This window comes from Neophocaena asiaeorientalis, unplaced genomic scaffold (assembly GCF_003031525.2).
Source record: "Neophocaena asiaeorientalis asiaeorientalis breed wild unplaced genomic scaffold, Neophocaena_asiaeorientalis_V1.1 scaffold479, whole genome shotgun sequence".
Taxonomy (NCBI): domain Eukaryota; kingdom Metazoa; phylum Chordata; class Mammalia; order Artiodactyla; family Phocoenidae; genus Neophocaena; species Neophocaena asiaeorientalis.
The window spans coordinates 488,418-501,235 of NW_020173774.1; the positions used below are offsets into that span (position 1 = coordinate 488,418).

The window sequence follows — 12,818 nt, forward strand, 5'->3', positions numbered from 1 at the left end:
CGGTAACCAGGTCTCTTTCGACTTAACAAACTAAGAGAGTTCTTCCTCAACTAGGCGATTTACAACTAATCCAAATTCAGGAAATAACTCCTGGAAACGAATAAACTTAGTTCTGAAAAACATGCGCGTCCAGTAACATCCGAAAACACGTGGCGGGGGCGGGGATATCAGGCGCAACAGCAGGCAAGACTCTAAGTCCCATCATCCCATTCGGCAGCTAAGCCGGACTGTTCAGGGCCAGCCGGCGCACTGGATGCTGGGACTTGATGTTTTTGCTCCTGCACCTCCCCGCGGGTTTGCGACGTTTAGTGACCATCGCGCCTGCGCCAGCGCCGGCTGAGAGGCTGGGGCCGTGGCGGCTTGTGCCGGGTGATGCTAGGCGGCTCCCTGGGTTCCAGGCTGTTGCGAGGTGTGGGTGGGACTCGAGGGCCGTTCGGGGCGTGGGGTGTCCGTGAAGCTGGCGCAGCCATGGCAGTGGGGGAGAGCATGGCTCAGCGGATGGTCTGGGTAGACCTGGAGGTAAGTCAGGGCAGTGGGGCGTGAGGGGAGGCGAGTGAGGTTTCGCGCGTGGGACAGAGTAGCCGAGCCTGTCCGGGGAGAGTGGCAGTGTCTGGGTCTCAGGTGTGGCAGGTGAGCGCCTCCCGGCTGTGGACGGCGCGGGGCAGGTCGGGGAGGGGGGCAGGAGTCCTGCGGGTGCTGGGGACTGTGTCGGACTGTGGGGTTTCTTTTCCAGAGGGTGGAGTCATCCATATGGCTTGCCCTAGCCCCCAATTCCGCCCAGATGTGGACCTCCCTAACCCTCTGATGGACTCAGGGTCACGGGGGTAGGGGTGCGCACAGCGGCTGTGCTAGACCCCAGTTCCCCAGTCTCCCAGGACCCTAGGTTGTTAGAGCTAGACGGGACCCCGGGGATGACTCAGCCTTACCCCACGTTCCCTAAAGGAGAAAACTGAGGCCCAGAGAGAGGACTCAGCTCATTCAAGGTCGCGCAGTTAGTGAAGGTCGGGGTTGGGACTACAACCCAGTTGTGAGCCCTTTAGGTTTTCCATACTCAGCCAAGGACTCCCCTCTCCCTTGAGCGTCAGTTTTCTCATATATGAAATGGGGATCATAACACTAGATTGTGATGAAGATCAAGTGGTGCAATTAACATAAAAACTTTGTAAACTCTGCAGAGATGTAGTAATGTTAGTTATCTAACTCTTCCAAAATTGAACGCTGTCAGCACTCAATTTTGCTTACTTTGCATCGGCCCCAGAGTAGGACTGTGACGCCTGGCATGTAGCAGGCCCTTGGTAAATGTTTATTGAATAAATAACTCATAATGAGTGCCTTGAGGACTTGCTCAAGGAGCATTATTGTCTCTTTTATCCTGGCTGTGGGATATAAATTGAATGTGATTGAGGGATGTCCTGTTAAATAAACTTGGATACAGTAGGCCAGAAAGACGGTTTTGTGTGTGTGATGTATTTTTTATTGCAGATGACAGGATTGGACATTGAGAAGGACCAGATTATTGAGATGGCCTGTCTGATAACTGACTCTGATCTCAACATTTTGGCTGAAGTAGGTTATGCCTTGTAATACAACCATACTGTTTAGAGTGTACTTTGGAAATCTAAAGATTGGTGCCCCCCCCCCCCCCCCATCTCTTTATTTAAAAAATAAGAAAACTGAGGTCCCTGTAGATTAAGGTCCAAAATAATGTTCTAGGTCATGGTGGGCTTGGTACTAGAACCAAAGTAATCCATCTCAGAGCCTAGTATTTTTCTATAGTACTGCCCAAAATTAGGAACTATAAATGCTATCATTTGCTAAGAGCTTACTGTGTGCCAGGCACAGTTCTAAGTGCTTTACTTGTATTCACTGTTAATCCTCACAGCACCTATAAGGTAGGTACTGTTATACTCACTTTGTATAGAGAGACGCTTTGGCAGACAGTTGTTGGGTAATTTGCCCAAGGCCACCTGGCTAGTTATTGGGAGAGCCAGGAGTTTGACCCAAGCAGTCTGAGCAAAGTGCTCCCAACCAATAAGACACTCGACTGTGGTCCCGCCAGGATTGGTGACTCATGCCAAAGTTGACTTCTTTATATTATAATCTTAGCTTATACATAGCTTAGCTTATAGCTCCGTATATCCAGTTTCTACGTTTTCAGCTAGGACCTGTGATTCGTCTAGATCTATATTAAGATTTTAGAATTTCTGTTGATACAGAATCATAAAATATCCTCCTGTTGACATATTGGGCATGATTAAGGTTTTAACATGCTGCTTTTAACTGAAACATTAAGCAAAACAAATAAAACACACCTGTTGCCTTTTGGCCACTCACAAAGCATTTAATAAGCGTATGAGAACGTCTGATTGGTAGAGGGTGAAATCCTGGGCCCTGAATAACTCTGTCAGCAGTATTCGGAGGTGGTGAGAAACTCTAGAATAGGAACACAGTAGGGATGTTTTGGGGAAAGACAGTTTTGTTAAAATAAGTTTCCAGAGGGTCGGATTGATGTGCTACTGGCACTGGATAAATTTCACAAGTCTACAGTTAAGACTTCTACTTATTTTCCTGGTTAGGTAAGAGAGGGGAGGAACCATTTTAGATGAATTGCTACTTTCATGGAGTACCAGGCATACATCTTGGAGTACCTCCTGATACATCAGCTGGAGGGGAATCGTGAGACTTTGTATCTCACTGTAGCAACTACCTCTTTTTTTTCCAAAACAAAACAAACAAAATAACTTTTATATAAACCTTGAGTTTTAGGTTTGGTTGTTTTTTCCTGTCACTTGGAATTTCCTAGATACGAACAGTGAAGAGAAGTGTGTTTATTTACCAGCCCTGCTTACCCTTGTCTGAAGAGGAGTTTTTCCCTTAGACTGTTGATACAATGTGAAATACTGACAGTTTAATGGACCAGTTAGTTGATATGTACCCTGGAGGAAATTGGGGTCTGTAGTCACACAGCTGCACATGAGGTTGGCATTTGTAAGTAGACCCAGTCTAATGAAGATAAGGATTTTTTTTTTTAACATCTTTATTGGAGAATAATTGCTTTACAATGGTGTGTTAGTTTCTGCTTTACAACAAAGTGAATCAGCTATACATATACATATATCCCCATATCTCCTCCCTCTTGCGTCTCCCTCCCACCCTCCCTCTCCCACCCCTCTAGATGGTCACAAAGCACCCTGTGCTTTGCGGCTGCTTCCCACTAGCTATCGATTTTACATTTCGTGGTGTATATATGTCCATGCCACTCTCTCAGCTCATGCCAGCTTACCCTTCCCCCTCCCCATGTCCTCAAGTCCATTCTCTATGTCTGCATCTTTATTCTTTTGAGGATAAGGATGTATAAAAAAAAAATTGCTTAGGGGCAGTTAGCACTGAAGTGTCAGTTCTGTGGAATATATGTTTTATTCTTGTATACGAGTCTGAGGAAAATGTTTTATGCTAGAAGAACAGACATCCCACCTGGAAATTTTTCTGTAAGTAGCTTAGTGTGCCAAACTGGAATCTAGAGTAAGTTAAATAGCCTTAAGTTGATAGTCGTTGGCTTTTTCCATCATGGTTTGTTAGAAGTGTGTTTTGCAATATGAGGTTTTCGGTTTTTTAAAAAATATGTTATCAAAACAGCAAGGTCCTACTGTATTGCATGGGGAACCATATTCAATATCCTGAGATCAACCAGAATGGGAAAGAATATAAAAAAGAATGTATATGTATGTAAAACTGAATCACTCTGCTGTACAGCAGAAATGAACACAACATTGGAAATCAGCTATACTTCAGTAAAAAACAAAAAACAAAAAACAACATAGGTTATCAGAGCAAATTTTTTCTTCTTCATGGAGATTGCCGTCACCAGTTTTCTTGTTTGGCTAAAACTCCTTGTTAGTTGTAGTTGTCAGGCATATTTTAGTCAAATTCTTGCCATTCCTCTCACTAATTGCAAAGTACTTTTACCGCTTTAGTAGTAACCATACCTTGAATTTAGAGAATCTTTTTTCCCCAGAGAGTTCAAAGAACTTTCATATCTGTAATTTCTTTTATCCTGTTAACATCCCCGTGAGGGAAGGGGTTGGGGGGGCTGTTATCTCCATGGTACAGAAGGTAAAACTAAGCCAAAGGTGACTTACTTTAATGCCACAAGTTGAGCTTCTGCTACTGCCGGGATTCTGTCTGACTCACATCACAGTTGAATGTTCTATTAAGTGGAGCTGAGAATTCCAGCATCACTTTTTTTTTTTTAATCTTTCACGTGTCACCAATTACTTTTTGAACTTTTTAATGTGAAAATACTGTTAAAAGTAAACAGTATAGCCTTATGCAAAATATTATGTATAGTAAGTTGTTTTTTTGTGCTGTTCTTCTCCTGTCTCATCCCACTTCCCAACTTTTATGTATTTTCTTAGTATTTTCTATGCATATACAAATGTGTTTTTTTTTGGTTTGTTTTTTTTTTTGCGGTACGCAGGCCCCTCACTGTTGTGGCCTCTCCCGTTGCGGAGCACAGGCTCCGGACGCGCAGGCTCAGCGGCCTTGGCTCACGGGCCCAGCCGCTCCGCGGCATGTGGGATCTTCCCGTACCGGGGCACGAACCCGTGTCCCCTGCATCGGCAGGCGGACTCTCAACCACTGCGCCACCAGGGAAGCCCAATGTGTGTTGTTTTTAAAACAAGTATAAGTGAACTCATAAGCATGCGTACACTGTTCTGCAATTTGCTTTTTTCACTTGGCAGTATAGACACGTCTTATAGTCAGGGGTTGGCAAGGCTTTTCTAAAAAACACCAAATATTAAATATTGTAGGCTTAGAGTGCCACGTACCTCTCTGCCCCATATTTGTTTGTTTTACAACCATTTACAAATGTAAAAATCATTCTTAGCTTGCTGGCAATTAAAAGAAAAAAAAAGCCACAGGCTGGGGCTATAGTTTGCTGACCCTTGGTGGATGCCTGTGTCCTCTGTTGATAGGCATTTCAGTTTTCGGCGGTGTTATGTGTGTGTTTGTTCATTATTTTTTGTTGTCATAAATAGTGCTAGAATGAATGAGGACTACTTTTAGAGTTAACAAAGTCCCTCATCTTTCTTCCCTTTTCTAGTATATATATATGTAATTCTTAAAGCAGTTAAACTCAGAAACCAAGCTTATCCCCATTGATTCTGGATGACTAACAGCTTTTCCTATCCACAGGGTCCTAACCTGATTATAAAACAGCCAGATGAGTTACTGGACAGCATGTCAGACTGGTGTAAGGAGCATCATGGGAAGGTAACATTACCATAAAAGGGGTAGAGGAAGATTGCTTGGCAAGCCTGGGAAACTGCTTGCTTGTTCACTTTTCATCTCTGGGACCTCTCGAGACCATCTTCTCCTGAATGTCCTCTTTTTTCCTCTCCTGCATTCAGTCTGTCACGAGCACATTGCGGATTATCAAGTATTGCTCAAGTCAGTCTTTTGGATAAGGTTAGACATCAACTTTCAGAGAAGGGAGAATGCCGCTCTCCTGTTAAGTTGTTTCTTCCCAGAGGTTATATCCTTGGACTTTGAGCACCATCTTTTCTGACTGTGTGGAAATCCTGTTAACAATCAGGACATAGCTTATTTGACTTGGATTCTTTAAGAAAAAAACCGGTGCCACGATGGCAGTTTCAGTGTGAACTTGAGCTCTGTAAATGGTCCATCTGTGGTTATATCTGCCCATTTTAGAAGTGAAGTTTCATATCTGGATGCCTTTGAAAACTGCCTTCATGTGTCTTGGTGGGGCTGGGGATTCTCTCTTGCAGTCTGGTCTAACCAAAGCAGTGAAGGAGAGTACAGTGACGCTGCAGCAGGCAGAGTATGAATTTCTGTCCTTTGTACGACAGCAGACTCCTCCGGGGCTCTGTCCACTTGCAGGTAAAATCCAGTCCTATGTCTGCCTTGTAGATAGTCTTCCATCGTAGTGGTTCAAGAGACTGCGGTTCCAGAACGATCAGCCAGGATCATCGTGCCTTCCACTTAACCCTGATTGGGATTATCCATCTTACTTTTGTTGCTCAAATTTCCTTGGATAATTTATAATGAATATCGGGGAAAATGCCCCGAAACCTGACATGAGATCTGGGATACCCAGATTCACTCAATAAAAATTTTCCACCTATTTTTATTATGGAAAAATTTCAAATATACAGAAAAGTTGGATCTAGTAGTTGTTCACCTCGTGCCATGTTTATCTGTCTATTTTTTTGGACATTTGAAAGTAAATTGCAGGCATCATGACACTTCATCCCTAAATAGTTCACCCAGCATTTCCTAAGAATAAGGACATTTCGTTAAGTAACCACAATATCATTGTCACATTTAAGACGATTAAAAACAATTCAGTAACATCATCTGATATCTAGTCCACATCCGAAATGTCTATTTGTTTTTTAACCAGGATTCAGTCAAGACTCACGCATTTCATTTGGTTATTATGTCGCTTTAGTCTCTTAATCTAAAATGCGCACCTATCTTTTTTTCCCCTTGTGACATTGACTTTTTAAAGAAACTAGGCGAGTTCTGCTAGGATTTTGAAAGGACTGCCATTGTCAAAGGGAGGCTAATGTCCTGTGGTCATGTGTTTGTATTTGTATATGTAAGCTGGTATAATAACTAACATTTCCTTAAATAGTCATTAAAAAGTTTTGACTTTAAGTACTATAGCATGTATTGTATAAATTTTCCCCCTAGCCAATGCAGCTCGTGTCTGTTTTAAAGTTCTTATTTAAAATTTAGTGTTTTTAATATAAATTACTGTGTGGAAACATGAATGTGGATATGGTTGATTGAAATTGAAATGTAAATAAATGCTTATCTACTTATGAGTTTATCTACAGTTAAACTTTTAGTGTTAGTGGTGTAGATTTTGCGATACTGGGAGAAAATTTGTGCATGTGGTATTATCTAAAGAGGTTACAGATTTGAGCGTTATTTTAAGTATGTGGAATGATAGATTCATCCTTTTGTCCATAAAGAGGCCATTTACAAATTTATTATGAGTTAAACTGTCTAAATACTCTGAAATCTGCACTTGTAATCTAATCAGATACACTCAAACCTAATTTCGAAATTTTGAGATGCTTTGAGGAATTGTTTGAATTCTTTAAAACAATCACCTCCAATTAAATACAGTTTATGAATTTTTATGTCCTTTTGTATACTACTAGAAATACACAGATGCGGTATGCTTCGTGTCTTTCTAGGAAATTCAGTTCATGCAGATAAGAAGTTTCTTGACAAATACATGCCCCAGTTCATGAAACATCTTCATTATAGAATAATTGACGTGAGCACTGTTAAAGAGCTGTGCAGGTAAGGGCTATATTTAGGATCCATTCAACTGCCTCATTTAGCATGTCTTCCTTGAGAATTTGTAGAGTAATTGAATAAAGGTGTAGAACTGAGGGGGCCAGGTGGGTGTATAACTTCCTCATCCCATTGTCTCTTGAACTGGTGAGAATTGGGAGAAAGAACATCACGAATCTTCCGTATAAATTTCACTAATCTGGAAAATTTATTGAGCTCCCAGTTTCTGTGCCACGTATTGGCCTATGTGCTGGGAACATACAGATGCAAAGCCCTCAAGTGCTTGGAGTCCAGTGAATTGACAGATGTGTAAAAAACAGACCTGAGACGCGTACTGTGTGATGACGTCTGTTAGGGAAAAGTGCGGGTAGAATATTGCGGGCACGAGTGAAGGAGCAGCGACAGCTGGAGTGAGGGAGATATGGAGTTAGCAAAAACTTCCCGGAGAAAATAGCTTTCAAGTTGAGATTTAAGGAAGAGTGGCCGTTTTCCAGGTATTTAGGGTGAGGAGCGAGCTTTCCAGAGAATGGGCAGAGGTATGAAGATAGGCGGGAGCCGGAAGGTAAAGGTGATGTGATTAGATCATTCTGATTAGAAGGTGGTAAGAAAAGAGGTGGGAGATGAGCAAGACCCCTGCACCATCTTGGAGAGAGAAGAAGGAGCTATAGGGAAATGGCAGTGGGCGGCAGAGAGCAGAGGCCGAGCATTTGAGAGGGTCAGTAGCAGCACGGCATTGAGCGCTTGAATGGGGGCATGAGGAAAAGGAGGAGGTATAAAGTGATTCCTTGCCTTTCTAGTTTGGGTGGTTAGGTGGATGATGGAACTGATCAGAGATAAAGGGGAAAATAAGAGGAAGAGTAGATTTGGCCGATGGGGGAAGGGAGACGTTGAGGACGATGAGTATGACCGTATGTGCGTGTGGAGGTGGAAGTGTCTGGTGGATTTTAGGTGGAGATGTCCAGTCGGCAGTTGGATATCCATGACAGAAGCGCAGGAGAGGGCTGGGCTGGACTGTGCAGATTTAGTTATCTTACACATTGTTGATCTTGCCCAAAGAGAACCTATAGTATGAAGAGAGGAAAGGGAGGAAGGTGGAGTCCCAGACAGGGAAGTAACTCGATAGTCACAACCCAAATGCCTTTTACAAAGTTATTAAACTACTTGAAGGACGTAATTATTCAGTGTATTTGAGACAGTTTCCTTTGAGAGTTCCATTTTTGCTGTATGTAGACGCTGGTATCCAGAAGAATATGAATTTGCACCAAAGAAGGCTGCTTCTCACAGGTAAGTTTGGGTCCTTCCAAGCGCTTGGCCGTCTGACACGCACATAACTCCCGAATTCCTGACTGCTTGAAATAATGTCTCTGTTCCCTTGGGGGAAAAGTAAAGGACAACTACATAAAGATAACCTTCTTTTGCGAAGATTATCAGGAATTCTGGTCAGTGTTCTCACATGCCATTGTGAGATGTGTATGGTCTTAATGTCTTTATTGCTGTTTTGAAACTTGTAGATAACTTGGTTTGTAGGTATATGAAGGGGTCTGATTTTCTAGTAATGAGCAGTATAATTTTCTTCCCGTCAGGCGTATGGATTTGTAGTCATTTAACATTATTTTTGTACACTTGTGCCACACAGCCTCACTTAGACACTTCGTAGTTTTTCAGATTGTTTCTTTCTACGTCTGCAGCCTTAGGCTGAAGTACACAAGGAATTTAAAGAACTTGTGTATCTAGAGTCCTCTTTCACGTTTTGGTGTTGTAGTCTCTGAGGAAGGACATAAAACCTGGTGGGAGGTGTAGCAGCTGGCATCTGTTTCAGCCATGTACCGAGCCCCTACTGTGTACCGTGTACAGTTCTAGCCAAACAGGAAGACCAAGTCCCTGCTCTAAAGAGCCTGGCATGAATGTTTTTCATCGGGCTTTCATGGACTACAGCACAATGACACAGGTCTGGGATACCTCTTGTGAAACAGTTGGGGCTTGATGTGTTTTGGATTTCAGGAGTTTTCAGGCTTTAGAAAGGTAGTAATACCCCGGACAAGGCCTGAGGAAGCACCTCATAATCGAACACATTGCTGTTTCTACAGTGAAATGTACAGATATTCACACCAAATGGCATAACTAATGGCTATCAATAGCCTCACATCAGGATTGGTCGAGTTTTGCCACACAGTGGGCTATAGAAGAACCTTGGGTTTTCAGATCTTTTTTTGGATTTCAGTATTGTGGCTAAGATGTGGTGTACCTTGATTTAGCCAGAGGCTGTATTTTTGACAGCTTCAGCTCTCCGCCGGTTATTCGAGACCTGGGAAGAAAGCAAGATTGTTGCCTTAACCACAGAAATAACTGTCTTAAAGCTGTTGCACTAAAGTTTGTGCAGTTTGGTCTCTAGAAGAGGCCCTCGACAATCAGAGCAGATTGATTTACTTGCACACTGTTCTAATGGTCTTGGTTACCTGATTTCTCAGACTACGACAGATGAGAAACAGCGTGTTGGAGGAGAAGAAAGGCTGTTAGATGGAGGCAGGCTGCCACTGATTATAGCACAAATCACCACGAGAGAGGAGGTAGATCCTCTTTTGTGCTTAGATACCGTCTGATAATTGATGTTCATTATGATGCTGGAGTCACGAGTTACATTCGAGTACGTGATTATATTTTGTGCAGGACGTCATTAAGTATTGTGCAGTGTTTCCCAAACTCCATGCCATGAGCTGTTAGTATGCATTCCACACAGGTGGTCGATTAAGTTTTAGAAATACTGTGTATATAGTACAACCTTCTCTGGGGAATTCACAACACATCAGTACATTAAATGCTTTGCAAAAAACTTCAAAAGAAGAAATGTTTAATCTAGGTTTCCCTAAATTGATTTGACCCCGGATTTCTTTTTTTCCCCTGTGGAACACCTCACTATCTTATGGAACAGTTTGGTAAACTTTACTCTGTTATAGTTTAGAAATTTTTTTTTTAAATCATATTTTAAACAACAAAGCACTTAAGTTTGCTATGCTGAAATGTTCCACTTCTTGATGATGTCAGATAGTTGCATTTACAGTAGCTCTTATTGTTCTTTAGTTATTTATAAAAAGTTACGCTTTGCCAAATGGTGACCAATCTCCTCTGGGTTTCGGACGTTTCAACTCTGCGTGGTATGTTTGCTTGTAGGGCACTTGATGACATTAGTGAAAGCATCAGAGAACTTCAGTTTTACCGAAATAACATCTTCAAGAAAAAAACAGATGAGAAGAAGAGGAAAATTATAGAAAATGGGGAAAATGAGAAGACTGTGAGTTGATGCCAGTTCTCATGCTGCCGCCATGTAGTTCTCTGGAAGAACCTCTGGTGGTTTTTCTTTTTCTTCCCCTGGGCTCACGCTGACTGCTTGGGCAGAGCACCTTCCTTCAGTGCACTTGCGTCTCCCGATTATTCAAGCACACAGCGCCTGGAAATTATTTTTCTCCTAACATGCTGTTTTCATTTATGACACAGCAGCTCCTTTGTAAGTACCAGATCGCATCCATCCCTTGGTACATATCTGTATTTGCTTTTAGACCATTTCTTTTGTTTAAAAAAAAAAAAATAAAGCTAGTTCTATTGAAATGCAACCCTTTTTGTACCATCTGTTCTTTAGTAGTTTAATGACTGGAAGATGATGTTTTTTTTTTTTTCCTTTTGTAGGTGGTATGCCTAATGTTTAAATGCTCATAATACCATTAGGAGTGGGTTACGTTTCTTATGTTAAATAGGAAGTGAACTTATTCTGTTTTGCTTTACAAGTCAAGAATAGAATAACTGGAGATAGGCTCAGAGAAGCAAATGCGCTCATTGTTAGTTATAGTTACTGAACTATCAGAGCTCTGGAATAGCTACTCTTTGCTATATTCTAGAAATTCAAGTAAGCCACCAGACAGTAATTCTGTAGTAATAACTTAAGGCTTATTGAATAGATATTATCTGCAAGGCAGCCACGGTGCTAGGTTTGTAGAATGTAAATAGTTGGCTGCCCTAGGTCTAATGGTCAGCAAGTATTTGAGAAAGGATTTTGGTTTGAATATCTTAACTCCTAAGTTTATGTACTTTAGAGCACAGTAGATAGTTTAGTCCTCAGCCAGAGGGTGCATCAGGATCATCTGTCTCTACAACAAATCTCCTTCAGAGATGCCCCCTTAAACAAGGAATCAGCATGGGGAAGGGCCTGCAGGTGACCCACGTCTCCTAGAGAACCACTGGACTAAAAGACTTGTGTGCTGATCTCAGATTCCATCCTAACTCGATCATATGGCCATTATATCAACATAGCAGTGTGATCCTAATGTGAGAGTTACAGACAGAAATCACTGGACTGTAGATTAGAATTACCTCATAATTTCGTTGACTACGTTGTTTAACCTTATACAACAACCTATGAGTGGAGAGAGGCTTTAGTGGTACTTCCCTAAATGAGTAAATGAAGGCTCAAATTCACAAGTGTAGGAAGCGTGAGCTGATGAAAAAGTTAAGTCTGTTGACTTTTCTGACCAGTGCTTTTTCGACTTCTCAGAGTGGCATGGGTTTTAGCTCATGTACCAACTACAGCGGGTTGGAAGACAGGATTTTATAGTAGTTAAGAACAGGGCTCTTGAGTCAAACTCTGGGTCCATATCTGAGCTCCATGACATACTGAGTGACTTTGGCAAGTTCACTTTTCGAAGCCTCGCTTTCCTCATCTCTAAAGTGAGAATGGCACTACCTAACTCAAAGAATTGTCAGGATTAAATTACATACTACACATAGTTCTGAGCTCAGTGCTTGGTACACAGTGGGTACCTTGTCATGATGGCTGATGCGTGATGGTGATGGATTGACTCAGGCCAGGATCTCTGGGAAGGGCTGCTCTGATCCATAGCTATGGTGCCTGGGCCTTTATCTTAAATCAGTGTTCACTTAATGCCCATGACTGTGATGCTGAGGACTGTTACAAACCTCACTAACAGGGTGACTTTGACCTGGCTTAGTGCTTCTAACTAGAATTTGACAAGATGGTCTCTGTCCTTACTTGGCTCTGAGGAATGTTATCAATTCTAATGTAAGAAGACATATGAAAACTCTAGGCTTGAGAAAGAGGTTCAGAGGAAGCAGATACTACTATTAATGTCATAGGATTTCTCCCACGCAGCTGGCCTGTTTATTCACCAGGTTCACTGTTTGAGCCCTACCATTTAGTTTTCTCGAGAAGCTTAACTCCTGGTGTCCATTTTGAATCTTGTGTCACAGGAATGGCCAGCTTGCTGTTTTAATCCTCTGTTCTGTAGCTTCGTTACGTAGCAGAATTCTCCGTTATCCCCTAATGGGGCATGTGTTAATTTTTAGTAAAATAATTGGCAACCTGTGAGATAAGCCAGTCTGGTTTGATGTATGTAGGTCTGTATGAAGACATGATGGTTCAGTGATGAGTTCATTATTTATTGGTCTGCTTCAAAATAAGAAATTTAAATTTGTAGCGC

At 42.0% G+C, this 12,818-nt stretch overlaps 1 protein-coding gene across 1 annotated transcript; it reads left to right on the top strand.

Annotated features, from left to right (window-relative positions):
• Window positions 1-217: 217 nt before the first annotated feature.
• On the top strand, window positions 218-10,940 carry REXO2 (RNA exonuclease 2). The gene is made up of 7 exons (XM_024751833.1): window positions 218-519; window positions 1,483-1,566; window positions 5,197-5,274; window positions 5,790-5,901; window positions 7,230-7,338; window positions 8,563-8,616; window positions 10,501-10,940. The coding sequence occupies exons 1-7, from the start codon at window positions 373-375 to the stop codon at window positions 10,628-10,630; spliced, it is 714 nt and encodes a 237-aa protein (XP_024607601.1). The 5' UTR covers window positions 218-372; the 3' UTR covers window positions 10,631-10,940.
• Window positions 10,941-12,818: the final 1,878 nt, after the last annotated feature.

What these genes read in the sequence shown, in the direction of transcription:
- REXO2 (XM_024751833.1), top strand. Translation starts at nt 373, where the DNA reads ATGCTAGGCGGCTCCCTGGGTTCCAGGCTGTTGCGAGGTGTGGGTGGG. An exon ending in TGGTCTGGGTAGACCTGGAG is followed by an intron (nt 520 to 1,482) that starts GTAAGTCAGGGC and finishes TTTTTATTGCAG; the next exon opens with ATGACAGGATTGGACATTGA. An exon ending in AAGAAGGCTGCTTCTCACAG is followed by an intron (nt 8,617 to 10,500) that starts GTAAGTTTGGGT and finishes GTTTGCTTGTAG; the next exon opens with GGCACTTGATGACATTAGTG.